The sequence below is a fragment of the Gopherus evgoodei genome, chromosome 1 (assembly GCF_007399415.2).
Source record: "Gopherus evgoodei ecotype Sinaloan lineage chromosome 1, rGopEvg1_v1.p, whole genome shotgun sequence".
NCBI classification, from domain to species: Eukaryota; Metazoa; Chordata; order Testudines; family Testudinidae; genus Gopherus; species Gopherus evgoodei.
This window is the reverse complement of record NC_044322.1, coordinates 100,192,221-100,211,708: the sequence shown is the minus strand read 5'-3', so window position 1 is coordinate 100,211,708 and position 19,488 is coordinate 100,192,221. Positions and strand designations below refer to the sequence as shown.

Here is a 19,488-nt window from a genome sequence, read left to right as displayed (position 1 = left end):
ACCCTCCTTATTCTTTTTCTTGGGCTAAAAGATTTATGATTTTAATTTTCAAATCAGAAAGTTTTGCAAAATAAGCTAAAACCTCAATGTGGCCAGCCAAAGCTTCTATGGAATGTTTCTTCAATGCCTCCTCTGCCAGTAACTGAGTTTACTTTGGCAATTATTGAAGTGAAGAATTATAAAATATTTCTAACTTACATTTCACATTTTAACATGAAAATACCACTTAGAAAGTAGTTGAACAATCTTAGGAATCCAACGTCATGACAAAACGCCTCATGTTTAAACATTCTCCACCTGAAACTCTCAGTACACATCAGTATTTAATATAAAAGGTGAAAGGGGTATGAATTACAATTTTCTGCTCCATATTTTCCACATGTTATGGCTAAGGAGTAAATTATCTGTGTGACGCAAGTGGTATTAAGAATAACCGTAATATTTTGTCCTCATTTAGCACCTCTCATCCAAAAATATTAAAGTGTTTTGGTATCATGATCCTCACTGACTAACAGAGAAACTGGTGCACAGAGAGTGGATTCCCCAAGGACACACAGCGAGTGGCACTGTAACAAACTGCAGCTGCATCTCCTGACTCCTGGTCCCCTCTTCTAACCCAGAGTGAAACTGTCTTACTAACAAAATTCCCATTAAAGTAAGATATTGTATGCATAAGTTCCTACATACAGCAGTGCACATTTACTCTTATTTTCCTTGTATCCTAGCTAAGAGAGAAACATTACAAGAAAGTGACCAAAATAGGAATGTACAGACCCCACAAACAAAGGCAAGGATTTTTAAAGGTGCCTAAGGAATTTAGGTGCCCAAATCCTATTGAAATTCAACAGCATGCCTAACTCTCTCTGATTCCATTGAGAATCCCAATCAAGACATCTATGATATCAGAAACAAGAGAAAAAATCCACTTTGAAAAGGGACAGATTGAAAAACCAACAAAAAATTAAAATGTAATACTCTTAAAATTCAACCCAGTCTCAAGAAGAAATTTACTCACAGAACTAAATTGTTTGTAAGGTATTCCATTCCAGGAAACACATTTTCTTTAAATCATATACTGATACCAATAACGGGTTGGGAAAGCAGCCCTGCTATATTAAAGATGTTTGAGTAGGTCCTCTAGCACAATAACCTTTAAATTTCAAGAATAGTTTACTACATGATGGAGGCAATCCCATGGTTACATCCATAAAACCTCCTTACAGGCCTCATATTCCCTTGCACCTTCTAACATCTAGTTCTTTCTTGCTATTCTATTCTATCAATATGCTTATATGCCCTCCTTCACTGCAGTATCTGAGCACCTCAAAATCAATCATTAATGGATTTTTATGCTCACAACACCCCTGTGAAGTTGGGAAGTATTATTATCCCCAGTTTACAGACTGGAAACTGAGGTAACGATAGGCCCGAACTCTGGGATCTTCCCACTGCATAGGGCCCTAAAGCCTGAGCTTCAGCCTGAACCCAAATGTCAACATGACAGTTAAACAGCCTCTTAGCCCAAGCCCCATGACCTCAAGTCAGCTGAGATGGGTTTTTAATTGCAATGTAGACATTCCTTCTGTTAACTGACTGCACATGTGTAATATATTAGAAATATTCAAAACCTCCTAACCCAGCCAAATGAAAACATTTTTTTCCAGCACAACCAAAGGCACTTCCTCTTCTGACAGCTATTTTTCTTCTAAAAGGTCAACATTCTTCCATCATAGCCTGATGAAAAGTAGCTGATAACTCCTAGTTCTTGTAGAAGATAACTAGTTCTGCACAAGAACTGTTATTAACAGCTATACATTTGTGAAAGAAAAACACAGGCAAATGTCAATGTGGCACTGCTAACTTGGGTGAATAGTTTATGACCTTTGTTTGACCCCACTTACTGCAGACAGTATTAGTGAAAGAAGCAATCATAAATTAAATGACATTTAAGGTATGAGCAATAATTCAAAAGCAGCTTTAGTTCTTTTCCAGCAAATGCTATAGAGGGCAGATTTCATAACAACTTCATTTACCGATTCTCAAAAAAGTCTATCATATTTACCGTTCTAGTCTCTTGAGAACAGAATCATATTTCATATTCCGGTAAGTCAGAATGAATGGAATCCATTCTCTTTTAGATGATTTTTCCCTCTGGCATGTTATTTATGTTTATATTGTCCCAACTGCACACCTGGAACTGCATACTTAATTTTATAAAAGTCTATTAATAAATAATTGTTTTAGTCAAAGCTTTTGAAAAGGCAACTGAAAAGTGAGCAGACAGTTAGAAAATGGCTCTCAAGAACAATTATTGTATAGGGCTCAATCCTGCAGTCCGTGAGACAGATCCTCTGTCAGTGCATATCTGCGTATGTCTATCAAAGTCAATAGAGTTATACCAATTTACACAAGCTGAGGACATGACACTTTCAATTCTGTGTGAGTTTTGTCCAAGCAGAGGGTGCAAGAATAGGCCTATACTCCAAATATATCCTCACCAAAGAACTAATAGAAGCGATCTTGAAATCTCCTCTACAAAAACTGAACACACTGAAGTAAGTGAAATATAGTATAATGCAGCGGATGCCAGGAAAAAAACAGGTACAATACTCTTTCTCCTATTCTCCCTTCACCCTACCATATAAATCATGCAGACATGACTCATGCACAAGAAGGAAAGTTCAAGCTCTTTAAAACAAGAAATATATGAATAGAAAAATTGTAATCAGAAGTAGATTATGAGAGCATGACAAAGATCCTAATGATCTTCACCTACCTCTTCCGGAACAAGGTAAATTAGTGCTTCCTTGGCATTTCTTAGAGCTGTCCTCAGCTGACAATGGACAAGAACGTGGATGTTCACACTTCTTTCCAGTCCATCCTTTTTTACAATCACATCTTCCACAGTTACACTGTCCATGACCTTCACAATGAATAGAATTAAAGTCTAAGTCAGTCTCAATCAGGGCAATAGATTAATTAAAGTCTAATGACAATAAACACAGTCTCTAATTTCTAAAACTTCATTTTTATTAAATAATTACCATGGAAAAAGGTTCAATATAATCAAATCATTGCACCTAAAATCAATATTTCCTGTATGGTAATAATAATGGATGCCACACTGTTTGTGTTATCATATAGTTTCTAGACCACTGAATCATTTTTCTTTTCTTAGAAAATACTGTAGCATCTCATGTATAGTATAAATCTTCATACACAAGACTGTTAACCAAAGAGGTAAAGACATTCAAACTTATTTTCTCACAACAATGAAAACCCTTAGTAGCAAGGCAATCATAAGACAACTTTCACACTCACCACAAGGCCACTCTCCATGCTTTATCTCACTACCATCACAATACTCAGTCTTACCAGCACACAAATACCCTCTGTTCTGTACACACTTTCAGTTCAACACTATTATGACCCACAATGCACATATAAACACTCTGTAAATCACACTGCAGTGCAAGACCCTTACTCCATCTATTGACAATTGCAATATTATATACCATGTCACATAGAAAAAGAATATAAAGTTCACGGCATACTCAACATTTCATCCCTTATCAAAACCACACATTTCTACAATATATTTAAATAATTATTTTCAAAAGTAGATCTACTTTTCGGTATATTCTGCTTTAAAAAATGGATATGCAAATTATGTGATGCTGAATACAATTTGCCTTGGCCTACATTAACCACTCATTTGTGGTCAGCATCATGGGCTGTCTGAAGGACCAGAGACAAAAGAGCAAGACTGAAGATCCAATTAAATCTCCTCTGCACATCCAGGAGAGAAAGTTCTACCTTGCTCTCTAGATTCTTCCATCAATCACTTAAAGGAGCAGAAGCCTGGCAGAACAAAATATTCTAAGCATTAGGCAAAGAAAGCTTGAGCATCAGAGTGACAGGGTGTATAAACCCCATACTGGTCAGGCGGGGGTAACCAATCACTTTTGGAAGAAGAGGCCACGCCCTCTCGCCCCTGCTGCACATGCTCTCAATGAAAGGAACAGATAAAAAGCAACTGGTCAATTCAGTTGGGGCTGGCTGAAGAACAGGATGGATGGGAGCAGCTGGCTCTTGCTGAAGAACCTTCAGCTCTCCAGACTGCAGAAGACAGTAGTACAGGGGACCTCAACCCCTAGTTTCGGAGGCCAACAGAGACACCAAGCTGCTTCCTGTGGAGGACAAGCCCGCAGGAGACTCAAGGGTAGGAAGTGACCCAGGAATGTGTTGGGAGCTAACACTTGAATCTTCAATAAGGAGATCACTGGCTTCATAGGGCCCTGGGCCACAACCTGGTAGAGTGGGGTAGGCCCAGGTTCCTTTACTCCCACCCTGCACTTGCCACTAGGTGTTACCACTGGGGATCATTGATAAAGACTGTTGGTTTGCTCTGCCCTGCTCCAAGAGCCAAAGCCCCAGACTATTATTTTCAGCCCCAGCCAGGAGGCTAAGAACTCCAGACTGTTTGTTTGTTCTGCCGTCCTCCCACCCCACTCCTGAGGGATTGGGCCAGAAGTAGTACTGCCCTGCGAGCCAAGCAGCACAGAGGATTATTTGCCATGAGACCCCATGTCCCGGCAAGAAGAGGTGACTCAATGGGCCATGTCTGATATGATGTCATGATTTGAAAAGGAGGTAACCCCCCCATTACACACTGCACCCCCATGACAATCAGCAAAATCTTTCTTCAGCAGCAGAGTAAGGTTTGAAACAGGGCATAAATGCTTCTTTCGTTAGACCAGCTCCCAGGCCAGCTCTACTCCCAAGAACCTCAGCCAGTCACAACCCACTGCTTTAAGTCCAACCTACTCTTCTTTTGTCCACTGTCCCATCTGGTTTTCTTCTTGCAAACTATAAGCACATATGTTTTATAGATCTAGTCTGACTACTTTGAAATGTTTACACTTGCAAATACTATGTGTCTAAAATGTATGCACTTACTAGTTTACATGCAGCAAATTGGAGGAGGCAGGGGGCAAGGAGCTCCCTAGGCTGACAGAAAGGCCAGCAGACCAGCTGCCATCCTGCAGGCGCACAGGAGGTGATTTTTCTTTATGTTTGTTAATTGTTTTTCATTTAAAAATGCCAAAGGCCGCTCTTCTTTCCCTTGTTGTTTTTGTGCACCTGCTGGCAGGCTGAGCCTTGGCCATAAGCCCCTGTGGCCCAGATGTGCATCTCTGAAAGGCTAATTCACTTTATTGACTCTCTCCTGCTAACACAGCCGTGTATGCACTAACAAGGCAGTGGCACATAATCTATACGTGAATATGGATGTTTTCATATGGGACAGCTCATTTTGTTATTGGTTTTTGCTTTCTATATCAGATGTTACCATGATTATCTTTAAAGGAGGACAGTCCTTTGACAATGAACATCTCTAAGCGAAGATCACACAGTTAGATACCAAACAGCATTAAACTCTTTAAAAGAGGACATCCAGTTGGCAACATGAAATACTGTAAATTGCCAATCCCCCCTAGGTAATGTGAAATCTCTGAAGGGAGCTACCTTTCTGTGATGTTAAGCCTTAGCAGCAGGGCTCCCAATTCCCATGATATAAAGTCTTTGAAATAACTGTTGGCATTTCATTCAGTCACAGTAAAATTCGTATCTGCAACAGGTTTTCTATGATTCCAGTCCACTAATCTGGACAGGAAAGGTTTCCTGCCTCTATCAGTTAGGCAGGCAGAACAACAGGAGAAACTTTTGAACCAGCTCAGCTCCCATTATTGTCTATCAGGTTTGCCATTTTGCCTGGATTTTCGCCAACCTAAGTAAACCCCCGTGGATTTTTTACTAAAACACTGAAAAAAACTTGTTAAAACCTAAAAAAGGAACAGTTTTGAAATGAAATATAGCACATATGCTTTGTGATTCACTTTGTAAGCACTGTTTTTCTGCAGACATAAAACAGTAAATATATTGTCAAAAATTAACAGCTTGAATTTTTTAAGTGCTTTCTCACATTATGGGTTTTGGCAATGACCTACACAGATGCAAAGTACCCTAGTTTGAACTGGGGTGAGTCACACTACTGAAAGTCAGTTTACATTGGTGCACTGTGTCTAGGGTAGGGGTTTGCACAGTTTGTGTAAACAAGGCCTTTGCACAGTTTGTGTAAACAAGGCCTTGAATATACACAAATGCAAAGCCTGTAACCTAGTTAGCCTCTTTTGTATTTACCTTTAGCTGCTGATACACTTTTACCAAATTATTTGCTTTTTCTACAAGTGGAATTATATTTCAATCAAATCAATCCCAATGTGGTAAAACTCAATTGATGCTGATAGTAGTAAGTCCTAAAGATAGACAATATCCTGAATTCAATTGTCCTGTTTTCTGTTTGTGTTAAACACTTAGAGCTGATCAAAATTTCAACCAAAAAAGTGGAAAGAAAAAAGTCATAAAACATTTTCACATATACAGATCTTTTTTTCTCCTTTTCTGACCAGTTCTAGTCCCAACATTCTTTTTCAAACATAGTTGTGGCTAAGAAATCTAGATCTTCATATTTATAATTAGTAGAGAAGAAGGACCTGAGGGTTACATTTCACCGTCTCAGTTTCAGCCTCCTCTTACTGTTCTAGGCTCCTTTTGTGATCTTTTGATTTGGGATCAATCATGCTTGCTGGGGGAGGAGGGAGCGGGGGAACAGGACTCTAAACTTTTCGGAAGCTATTTTTAAAACTGATTTTGTTCTTGTGTGGTTCCAAATTTTTTTCTTAATTAGATCAAGTCAGATTCCCACAGAATACTGCAGTATTAGTGTCAGACTGTAATCTGTCAAGTCCCTTTGAAGCTGCCTTCAGTTGCTTTTGCATCTGTGCTTCTGTAGAGTCCCTTGGTGCACAAAACACATGCAATGTTTTAGTCAAAGTCCTTCTCATGCTTAGTGCTAATTTCATTGTATTTATGGTAATTGGATAAAAATGAAGAGGCATCATCTTCCCCAGAGTTCCACCAAGTGTCACTGGGATGCTTGGGCATCAGTCCTTTATCAGTCAACAAACCATGAGGATATTGGTAGCTGAGGACGAATCTTTGAACCTCCAGAAATGGGGTAGGACTATGTTAGTTGTTCTTTCTCAACAAGGATTCAAATAATGTGCTGAGCACCCACACAACTGAAGTGCTAGATGACAGGTCCTGATAAATGCTCTCATCTTTTCCCATTTTATTTTCTTATCTTAGCAAATAGCAAAGACCTTCCTGTTATACCCGGCATTCTTGAATGGCATCTTGAGTATCTTGGAACTAATATTCTGAGGGGCAGCAAGGTACAGTTCAGAAGTAGACTCAACAGCATTTAATAGGAACACATATTTCTTGAACTGATACTAAAGTCACTAACATACCGCTTTTTATGCTCTACCAACCACCTTGTATTAATAACAAATTGGATTCTTTTAGTTTTTCCTTTATTTTTCCCCTCTGTCTCTTCATTTGCAGCATCTAGAAGTGACCCTGCATGTTTCAGTCTGTGTAGTAGAGTATATCCACAGTTAACAGCTTCAGTCATTCTTCAGATTGTTCAGTTTGTGCTCTATTGAACATGATGTACTTAGCATAACACAAATGGGTGCTTACAGTTGGGCTCCTTTCTTCATATTTAGATAAGTTGGTCAAAAAATATGTTTTATGGAAAAAAATAAAGATGAAAGATTTTTCATTTCATTTAAAGGATTCACAAAATAGCATTTTTTTATTTTAAAAAATCTACTTACTTCCAATAAAGTAATTAGAGTATGAGTCCTAATGTCTGCTGAGCAAAAATTACACTAAAGAAATAGAATGAGGAGTGACAGCAAGCCAACTGGACATTCCTTCTTCCAAAATTAAATTCAGACATCATGTTTACATTTACATATACCCCTTACCTGAACAGAAGTCATCAGAATATCTGTCATACACTGCCTTGCAATTTCTTTCATCACACTCACAGGTATCTCCATGAATGTCTCCCCAGTCACCAGTTGGATCCACATCATGGCATGTGCATTCACCACATACACATGTGCCTAAGGAAAAAAAAAGAATAGAAATGGGCCTACCATCTTCTTTAACGTAGAGACTGTCTGGTTTGGCCAATGTACATGGCACAGGGACATTGCTGGCAATGTACATTGGCCAAACCAGACAGTCTCTACGTAAAAGAGTAAATGGACACAAATCAGACATCAAGAATTATAACATTCAAAAACCAGTTGGAGAACACTTCAATCTCCCTGGTCACTCAATTACAGACCTAATCTCAATATTACAACAAAAAAACTTCAAAAACAGACTCCAATGAGAGACTGCTGAATTGGAATTAATTTGCAAAATGGACACCATTAAATTAGGATTGAATAAAGACTGGGAGTGGATGGGTCATTACATAAAGTAAAACTATTTCCCCATGTTTATTTCCCCCCCCCCACACTGTTCCTCACACCTTCTTGTCAACTGCTGCAAATGGACCATTTTGATTACCACTACAAAAAGTTTTTTTCTCTCCTGCTAGTAATAGCTCACCCTAACTGATCACTCTTGTTAGTGTAAGGTAACACCCATTGTTTCATGTTCTCTGTGTATATATTGTGACAGATCCAAAACAGTGGGGTACAGGAGTCTGGTAGAGGGCAAATATACTGGTCACTGGATGAGCAGTTTTCTGTTCCCTGAGTGACCAGAGCAGGGGCTGCACTAGAGTAATCAGGAACCTGCTAGAACCAGTTAAGGCAGACAGGCTGATTAGAACACCTGCAGCCAATCAAGGCAGGCTAATCAGGGCACTTGGGTTTAAAAAGGAGCTCACTCCAGTCAGGTGAGGGGGAGCCAGAGGAGAGGAAGTGCGTGTGAGGAGCTGGGAGCAAGAGGCGCAAGGAGCTGAGAGTGAGAGTGAGAGGGTGTGCTGCTAGAGGACTCAGGAGTACAAGCATTATCAGACACCAGGAGGAAGGTCCTGTGGTGAGGATAAAGAAGGTGTTTGGAGGAGGCCATGGGGAAGTAGCCCAGGGAGGTGTAGCCGTCATGCAGCTGTTACAAGAGGCACTATAGACAGCTGCAATCCACAGGGCCCTGGGCTGGAACCCGGAGTAGAGGGAACCCGGAGTAGAGGGTGGGCCCGGGTTCTCTGCAAACCTCCCAACTCCTGATCAGGCACAGGAGAAGCTGACCCAGACTGTGGGGAAGATCACTGAGGTGAGCAAATCTGCCAATAAGCGCAGGACCCACCAAGGTAGAGGAGGAACTTTGTCACTATATATATATATCTTCCTACTGTATTTTCCACTGTGTGCATCCGATGAAGTGGGCTGTAGCCCACGAAAGCTTATGCTCAAATAAATTTGTTAGTCTCTAAGGTGCCACAAGTACTCCTGTTCTTTTTAAGGATACAGACTAAGACGGCTGCTACTCTGAAACCTACATTCTTTCTGTATTTGAGCCAAGCTTTCAATTTCCCCATAATTAAGATGAGAGAATTTTCTAAATGCTCTCAGGATAATTAGGTGCTCATATTATAGCAGGTTTTGTCCGTAGAGATATATTTAAGAAAGGTTTCTATGAGACTTGCACTTTTGCCCTTCTGTAATAGTTTTGGACTGCAGCCAAAGGAATAACATTCTCACTTTGAACTATTTGTTCCCTGAAGCCAAGTATAGCAGCTGGTGAATACAAATCTCATTTTTTTCATTATTTCTTCCCAAACTGGCAAAATTGAATGGAAATTATGGATGAAATCCAGGTGATTGGACTTTGTGCAAAGAACTACATGTAGTTCAAAAAAAACTATCTTCCAAGGCCATGAGCAGGCCCTCTTTGGTTGCTGTTTCAGGTTCAGAGATGAAATAATGACCACCGTTCTTTCATAGCCCATATTCAGGGATTTGGGAATCCAGGATGAGTTATCTGCCCATTACTCATCGAGTGCAGCCTCATTGTAGGAGCAAGAGGTGAAAAGGGCTTCCCATTCTTGGGACAATTTCATCTTATAAATATATATTTTACATATACATATTCACACACATTTGTCTATAATAGGAAAAATGTGTATGCATATACACAAACCTATTCATACATGCACACATAAGTGTATGTTTATGTGTACACACATACACACAGATACCAAATTTTAAAGATTCATGTACAGAAGTGAAAGGAGAGCAAAACCAAAAAGTATTTCTAAAAATTATGACCTTTGTCCTAGTGCAGAATAAATGCACATATAAAATATACAAATGACACACCTCTGTTGCTGCAGATTTTGCCATCTGGAGATGTGCATCTTTTCTTGATCTCCCATGGGGTGATGTCACACTGGAATTCACATTTATCTCCATGCCAACCAGCCTCACAGTAACAGTTTCCACAGTAACACTTTCCATGGCCTTAACCCAAAGCAAATTTTATACAGTGAGAAATAGACAAGTTTTTAAAAGAGCATTAACAATCTAACCATTTTTACTAATTTTCCTCTTCATCCTTGCAGTGTTATGATCACAACTAAAGCAGCTGACAGATTTTATTTCTGAATAAAATAAGATTTCTACAGAAGCAATTAATTATGTTGTATTGATATACCTCCATAAACCTATTTTACAAATGTTCTTAAATTGTAATACATAAATAAATAATAATAAAATTAAATTTAAACTTATTCTTTTTAAAGTCATTAAACTTAATTCTTGAGTATGGATGGGTAAATTTAGTAGATCGTGAATTTAACAGAAAAAGTAAAGAGCAACTTAAAATACACTACTGTGGTTCAATCTCTCAATCTTGAACTACAGCAGGGGTCGGCAACCTTTGGCACTCGGCTCGCGAGGGTAAGCACTCTGGCAGGCCAGGCCGGTTTGTTTACATGCCACGTCTGCAGGTTCAGCTGATCATGGCTCCCACTGGCAGCAGTTTGCTATCCCAGGCCAATGAGGGCGGCAGGAAGTGATGCGGGCCAAAGGATGTGCCAGCCCCCACTTCCCGCAGCCCCCATTGGCCTGGAGTGGCGAAACGCGGCCAGTGGGAGCCTCGATTGGTTGAACCTGTGGACGTGGCAGGTAAACAAACCTGCCCGGCCGGCCAGGGGGCTTACCCTGGTGAGCCACGTGCCAAAGGTTGCTGACCCCTGAGATACAGGGTACTGTGCACTTGCAACTTCTAAACAACAGGAGTTGAGGGAGCTCAGCCCCTTGCAAGATTCACTTCATGGGGTTCTGTGCCAGTGGAGGGCTCCACCCGTGCTGAGCAGCTTGCAGGACTATGGCTTTTGTTTGTAACTATTTTAAACAGGGACATTATTGACATAGACAAATCAGCTCTTAAAAATTAAGAAGTAGCTCGTAGATCAATCCCTTTCATGAATCAAAACAAACCTTTAACAAATTCACCTAATATCCCTCCCCCACCTTCAAAATCCTTAACAGGTTCTACCTCTGGTCATTTGGGGCTTAATCCTACAAGATTGTAAGCCCTCTGACCCAATCCACCAAAGCACCTAACTTTCAGCAGGTGAATAGTGCAGTGACTTTAATGGGACTACCCAAGGGTTTGAAGTTAAGCATGTGGGACTCTTCATGTGCTTAAAGTTAAGCACATAGTTAAGTGCTTTGGTGAGCAGAGCCAGGACCTTGCAGGATCAAGTCCTTTCTCACTGTACTATGAGTGTCAGACTCAACAGCTCCAGCAATCTCTGCAAGAACTGGATCAGCTGCTGTCCTCAAATATCTCATGTTCATTTACTATCAACAGTGAAAATTTTGTGGTCCTAACCAAAGCATTTGACACAGTCAGCAGAGCAGGTCTACTAGCAATACTAGAAAAGATAGGATGTCCACCAACCCTGTTCAGTCTTATACATTCTTTCCACAACAATATGAGAGCAACTGTCCAGTTTGACGAGTCCACTTCAGATAGCTTTGAGATGAAAAATGGAGTGAAGCAAGGATGTGTTCTTGCCCCTACACTCTTTGGAATCTTCTTCTCAGTACTCTTGAATTGTGAGTTTAAGGACATAAAAGATGGAGTGTATCTCCACACAAGATCAGATGGGAAACTCTTCAACCTGTCCTGACTTAAGTCAAAAACCAAGGTAAAAAAGGTGCTAATCAGGGAACTTCTATTCACTGATGATGCTACCTCATAGCCCACAATGAAGATCTATTACAAGAACTCATGGACTGCCTTTCAAGTACCTGTCAGGCATTTGCCTTCACCATCAGCATTAAGAAAATGGTTGTATTAGGATAGGGGGTTCCACAAGGTCCTTCAATCACCTTGAATGCAAATCAGCTAGAAGTAGTCCAAAAGTCTGGCTGCTTAGTTTCTACAGTGACCACCAACCTCTCACTGGATGAAGAACTAAATGTTTGCACTGGAAAGACTGCCCCTACCTGTAGCAGACTAACTAAAAGAGCGTGGAGCAACTCAAAGCTTACCATCAAGACCAAACTGCTAGTGTACCAAGCTTGCATCCTCAGCACTCATGTATGGTGGGGAAACATGGACAACTTATGCTCATCAGGAGAAAAGGTTTAACAATTTCCATCTATGTTGTTTACACCACATACTCAACACCAATTGACAAGAAAAAGTCACCAATCCAGAGGTTCTTCAAAGTTCTTCGACTGTGCTGGCTGGGCCATCTGAGTAGATTGGAAGACGGACACATAGCCAAGGACATGCTACCTGGGGAGCTATCAGAGGGAACAAGAACAATAGTCCAAGCTTCACTATAAAAATACATGCAAGCGAGATTTGAAGGAATTTGAAATTGGTCCTGACCAATGGGAAATCTTGGCAAGTGATCATAACAAGAGTCACCATTGTCTCCATGAGGGTATCAAAGTCCATGACAGGAGCTAGCACCTATAGCTTGAGGAGAAAAGAACCTGTAGGAAGCAAGCAGCTCCCAACAAAGATACATACATTTGCAATAACTGCCAAAGATCATGCAATTCTCGGCTTGACCTATTCAGTCACATGAGACATTGCAAAGCATCTACATCATGGGCTGCAATTCCCACTATCTCTCGCAGATGAAAGGATGCCAACACGTGCCTGGTTTCTCTATTTGGGGTCCATCCGTGCAACTGCATATGCATAGACTCATAGACTCATAGACTCTAGGACTGGAAGGGACCTCGAGAGGTCATCGAGTCCAGTCCCCTGCCCTCATGGCAGGACCAAATACTGTCTAGACCATCCCTGATAGACATTTATCTAACCTACTCTTAAATATCTCCAGCGATGGAGATTCCACAACTTCCCTAGGCAATCTATTCCAGTGTTTAACTACCCTGACAGTTAGGAACTTTTTCCTAATGTCCAACCTAAATGTCCTCATGTGCTTAGCTTTTAGCACATGAGGAGTAGTTCTATTGATACCCCTAGCACAACTATTCATGTGCTTAAAGTTAAGGTTGTGCATAAGTTTGAAGGATAAGAGCCTTAGTTTGCAAGGTCTCCAAGAGAGTATTCCTGTCTTACTGTTTGCAATATCAACTTTAATTGGGTCCTGATCCTGACTGAGGTGTCTGGGTCCTGGTATAATATAACCAATTTCCATAGTGATGAATTAGGAAGTCACAAACACGAAGGATGTGGTTCACTAGCACCTTTCTCTAGTAACTCTTGAATTCAACAGGCACATCAACATAAAATTGGAGTTTTACAGACGTAAATCTAGTCCCTGGTTGGATTATGGCATCACTGAATGAAACAAGGGTAGGGAATAGGAAAAAGTTTTATAATGAGACATCGCACTGATGAGAAAGGATACACAGAAAAATGCAACAGGAGAGTTTAATGGGGTTTTGTAAAATGTCAAATGTTATCAAATGTAATAAAGTGTGGCATTTTCTCTTCACACTTGGTATGCAAAGTAAAATATATATTGAATCATTGACATATATCCCTCCCCAGCTTTTACTTTGGCCAATTATTTGATAAATTTGGCCAGCATTCCCAGGATAGGGCTTCTTTAGAGGGTCATATTACTATCATCATTTTAAAAAACAACTCATTCTGTATAACCAAAGTTCTTTTATCTCCCAAGAGCAGCATGGAGAGTTAAACAAATAGAAATTATTTTGGTGTCTATACACACATGGGTAAATACAGATAGTAATACATATTTGCAGTATTATGGGGATGAATTGGGTCCCCTTGTGTTTGTGGGTGTGTGTTACTCCTTTCTAATCCCACTTGTCCCAATACTGTACTTCTCTGTTTTTAATGTATCCCCTCAGTTTCTCTCTCTTTCTTCCATCCTTGCACGTATCCACTTCCACGTACCTCACTTGTTAGAAAATTAGCAGATTTGTGGAACTATGCACCCTGGCTCCTGTTTCTCTTAATAAAAGGAGACAGTGGCTCAGGGCTACTATGTTCCTCAGATTATTGTTCAGCCCACTTGCTCATCTGAAATTTCTACTCACTATTCACAGTAGATATTCATGCTATTTATCTCTTTGTCTCTCAATGCACGCATGCAATAAAGTCATTTTATAATTCCAATAAGTAAAAATCTGAACTATTGTATTACTCTATTGCATGTCTCAACCAGCTTTGACTGATCTTCTTATTGTACTTATTTACTAATGCACTTACCTGTACAGATCTCGCCTGTTTCATCATCTATGCATTCTCGGTCATCACACTCACAAAATTTACCATAGATGAGTCCATTCCCTTCTGAATTCTCACACTTGCATCTGCCACATTGGCATACGCCTATAAACATTAAAAAAACCCACTCTTGTGATTATAGTTAATAGAAAAAATAGTTGTTGCTGTTTTAATTAAGCCAACAGTGGTTTTATATGCCTTATTGCTGAGCTCACTGAAAACTTAAGATAAACCAGGAGGTCATGGGAGTCCATCTGAAGTGTAAATAGATTTTTTTAAGTGCCCCACTCTACAAAGAATAAAGAACCATAACAAGAAGTATCATACTTCTCTAGAGCCAAGTAAAATTCACCTCCAGGGCTGCCTTTCAACAGCTACCCCAAAGGCATCATAAAATCCACAAACATGAATGCAACAGTAGAAGACATTCTCTTTCTCTCATGAAGGAAGAAAGTTGAATTCTACACTGCCAATTTCTCAAGGATGGAATCTGACTTTGTCCAGCTCAATGGCCATATGGCAACAGATGAGCATGACAGGACAATTGAGATCCTAGAAATAATATTGGAAGCATCCCCTCAATATATTTAGAGAGTCCCACAACATCCTAATATCCCCTACACAATCATAATTTTGACAATGTGGTCCCAATGTAGTGAGATGGGGAAAACCCCAAGAAATCAGTCTGAACTAATTTTGAGGGAGAACCACCTGCAGTAAGAACTCATGCACAGATGTCAGGGAAGAGGACTCAACTTTATATAGCAATTATCACTTCAATACCTTTAATTTGCCAACTGACTAGCTAATTGCAGTGTAAATGTGAAACAATCAGTAAGTACTTTACCAATATATAATTAGAAATGGTTAATAGAACTGTAAGCTTTTTCTGCGAGGATGTACGTTACAGGGATATTTGACATAATACTGGAGGATCAATCCTTCAGTCACTGATCTTAAACTTTTCTGCAACATTCCTTGGTTATGAGAGAAGATTCCTTGGCCTATTCATGTAGTTTTCACTAGGCTCGGCAAACCGGTCAATTAACTGTTCAAATAATGTCAAATTATCAGTCAATTGATTGTCTATTATTTGACCATGGTCAAATATTGTAAAATATTGCAGCAAGAATACCCTGATGTAGGTGGCGGACTATCTTTTGATGGCATCATGGTGCCATTCTTTCATTTTTTAGATTTGAAGTTCATTGTTTTGCATTTTTCTGAGTTAAAATAACTCACTTAAGCAACTTAGGGCTTAAATAACAATACAAAACAAAAACTTGTGGTACTAGCATAACATCTGCTGATCATCATGCTGATAACTCTGCTCATATGTTAAATCCCTTCCCTTTCCCCTGCTGGTGCATTGAGACCACAGCTCATCATGCTGGACAATACAGTCTTATTCTCTCCTTGTACTTCCCTATCTGCCTGTCTACATCCATCAGTTGTCTCTTGTCTTAAACTGTAAGCTCACTGGGGCAGACACTGACTTTTTGTTCCGTGTTTGTACAATTCCTAGCATAATGGGGCCCTAGGCAATACCAGAATAAACATAAAAAAAATCAACAATTTGCATTCCAAAGTTATCTAGGAGTTTGCTTCAGCTGTGTTCATGCCTCTTGTGTATTTGCTTTCCACCAAAATTCAGTAGATGAGATTACTGGAATAAAAACTGGTATCCAAAGCAGCACATGTAAGCTAATAATAGATGATACTATTGCAGATATCAATTTTTAAATTCAGATATGTATTTACAATAGAAACTAGACTGAGTGTCACACTCATTCAGACAGGGAATAGAAACATGCCATGTGATCTACATGCCCAAGCTAAACAACTCAAATTTAAAAACATTGACAAGAACTTGATTACAAAGAAGCTACAGATCAAGAATTATTTGTTGAAGTTCATTAGCGAACAATGTTGGATAATGAATAACTTCAAGAAAACTCCAGTTTCTCAGCAGATAATTCACAAATCGAAAAGGAGAGAAAATGTATTCATTACAAGTTATTCAACCAGCTTTATGCAAAATTATGTGCATGCATTTATAGAAAATGGATTGGGCAGTTGGGCTCCTATCATCATGGTAGGCTTGTGTTTTTGAAAAGATAGTATATATATATATTTCTTTCTGCTTCAGATATGAACCCTAGAGTCTAAGAATAAAGCAATGAAGGTCTACTCCCTGAGTGAAAGACCTGGTGCCTAGCTGGGCAAGTACTTGCAATAAATACACGATGATATACTTGTTACTTCAGTGTCACACATATATCAGATACCTGTTCCAGGTTCTAGGCAATCCGACAAATATTTAAAAAAACATAGTCCAAACCCGCATAACACCAATCATAGCCGGTAAACAAAAGACATTACAAAACTAAAACATTCCTGCCTCAAGTCCCACAGCCTACTCCAAATCGTTCCAATCTCAGCCACTTCAAATGGCTGCTCAGCTAGTTGGGCTTCTCAGTGAATCTCAGAAATTAACAGATTCAGGCCATCTCCAGCCAAGAGATGGGGGAGAGTGAATTCAAAAGGGAAGAGGTGCTGAGGGAGAAAGCTCTCCTAGCAGCATCCTCTCTTTTACCATGAGGGGGCTCCAGCTCATGCATTTTAGCTGATCACAACTGATGATGTCTCATGCTGAGAGCCAAACTTCCATTTAGGTCTTCATCAAAAACAGTATTTTAAACTCCACCCAGAAAGAAACAGGTAGGCAGTGCAGATCCCAGAACACCTCACAGAAGAATGCTTTGCTTAACATTTACACATATTTGTGTGTCTAATTTAAACATGTGTGTATGTTATTTGTTTCCACAATTGCTTGAGCTGCCTTTGATAATCTGGGTCTATATGATGTTTAGCAAAGAGGGAGCTGTGTGGATGTAGCTTTATAGCCAAGTTGTGGTCCTTCTCTTGTTCAAAGTGGTAAGTCAGTTACTTTGTTTATATAGTTTCTCTTATCTCTCTCTCTCTCTTTCTCTCTTTGACACATTGGATCATGGCTCATTTCTGGTTTAAAACTTGATAATGATCTCTATTATTCAACACTTCTCTTTGCCCATCAATATCTCAAATCTGACAAGCTGTAAGAGAGCGTTTCACTACTGCATTGAAGAAAATACCAAAACATGACAATATAAACTGATTATGTAGAACAAATCTAGGTCCAGTAACCAGATATCTTTACAAAGAGAGTTTCCACAACTCTGGGTTTCACTGTCATGTTTTAAGGTGCACCACTTGAAGAAAGGGGCAGAAACTAAAGGTTTTTGTATAAACAGAAAAGCAAAAGGAGAGAGAGCGCAGCTCTGATTACAAGAAAACCTAGTCTTTAGCTCTCAGTCTTACCCTTAAGCAGCTGATTGAGTCTTCACCGACCAGTCCTGCCTTAATTCCTCTCCTGCCTATAGTCAAGTAACAAGTATCATATCAAACATGGATTAGACTCACATGGCTACACTAGAGAGTTGCAGCGCTGGTGAGGGCGTTACAGCGCTGCAACTTAGGATGTGGCCACACTTGCAAAGCACGGCCAGCACTGCAACTCCCTGGTTGCAGCGCTGGCGGTACACCCGGTCGAGCCTAGGATGTAGCGATTCCAGCGCTGGTGATCCAGCGCTGGTCAGCAAGTGTGGACCCTGCCAGCGCTTTTATTGACCTCCGGGGTATAAGGAGATATCCCAGAATTCCTGTCCACAACAAACCGGAAGAAAGGGGGAGCTCGGAGTTCAGCCAAACTGCTTATTTAAAAAACAAACACAGCTCCTGTTTGCTGAGCGAGCGGAGGCAGGCAGGGGAATTACTTTGGAATGTTCACAGCTGTTTGCTTGAAGAGAGAAACAGCACGCTCACACGGCAGAGGGGGAGGGGGAAGTCCATGTTGAGCAGATGCTTATTTGGTCTGACGGCTATTTAGGAGTGCATAATTTGCATTTAGTGAATGAGAGAGGGGTGGGGGAAGGGGTCAGAACTTTTAAAATGACTGAAGGTAGGCACTGTGTGTCTTCCAGTCCTTAGAACTTGCAAGGCAGGGATCTGAGAACAGTGTCAGCTCCAAAAATCCAATCTCTCTGTCTCTCCCACGCTCCCTGTCACATTCCACCCCACCCCCCTCTTTTGAAAAGCACGTTGCAGCCACTTGAATGCTGGGATAGCTGCCCACAATGCACCACTCCCAACAGCACTGCAAATGCTGCAAATGTGGCCACACTGCAGCGCTGGTAGCTGTCAGTGTGGCCACACTGCAGCGCTGGCCCTACACAGCTGTAACTACCAGCACTGCAGAACTGTAAGTGTAGCCATGGCCTCAGCTAATTCCTAGTACTTTTGCAGTCTATGTTATCTCCAGCAAAGGAATGACAATGCTTAGTCATTAGTTTAATGTCAAAATGCCAAAATGAGTAAGAGAACTATCCATACATATAAAATTACATATGTGTATGGGCTTAAATGTAAATTAAAATACTGGCAATGCTGGGAAAAAGTGTGAACTTGGCAACTCCTCCCACTGCCAGATTCACATAGAGATTTGTGAACATTAATCAGCAGAATCTGATTTCAGTTCAAATTGCCTGCAAATGTCCACCAAAATTTTAAGGCTGTGCAGCTGGATCTTCAAGACAGTTCTATCTTCCCCTGTTTGTCTACGTGGTAATTCCCACTGAGGTCAGCATGAATCATAAAACTTAAACAAAGGATAAAAAGAGTTACAACAGCTCAGAATGTAGAAGGGTTTTAGCTGGAGGTTCCCTAACCAAAATTACATGGCAAATGTTTTGTGATAGTAAGTTTTAATAATTAGTGTTAAAGCTTCTGTTTAAATTTCCAGAAGGGAAGTTTGCAAATGCCTCCTTT

At 40.2% G+C, this 19,488-nt stretch overlaps 1 protein-coding gene across 1 annotated transcript in view; it reads right to left on the bottom strand.

Annotated features, from left to right (window-relative positions):
* ITGBL1 (integrin subunit beta like 1) overlaps positions 1-19,488 on the bottom strand; it is a 236,091-nt gene that overhangs the window by 75,060 nt on the left and 141,543 nt on the right. The window contains exons 4-7 of the mRNA XM_030568086.1: positions 14,605-14,727; positions 10,248-10,388; positions 7,896-8,036; positions 2,777-2,923 (exon numbers count right to left, since the gene is read on the bottom strand). Coding sequence (XP_030423946.1) covers positions 2,777-2,923; positions 7,896-8,036; positions 10,248-10,388; positions 14,605-14,727 — 552 coding nt within the window. The remainder of the gene's footprint in view (positions 1-2,776; positions 2,924-7,895; positions 8,037-10,247; positions 10,389-14,604; positions 14,728-19,488) is intronic.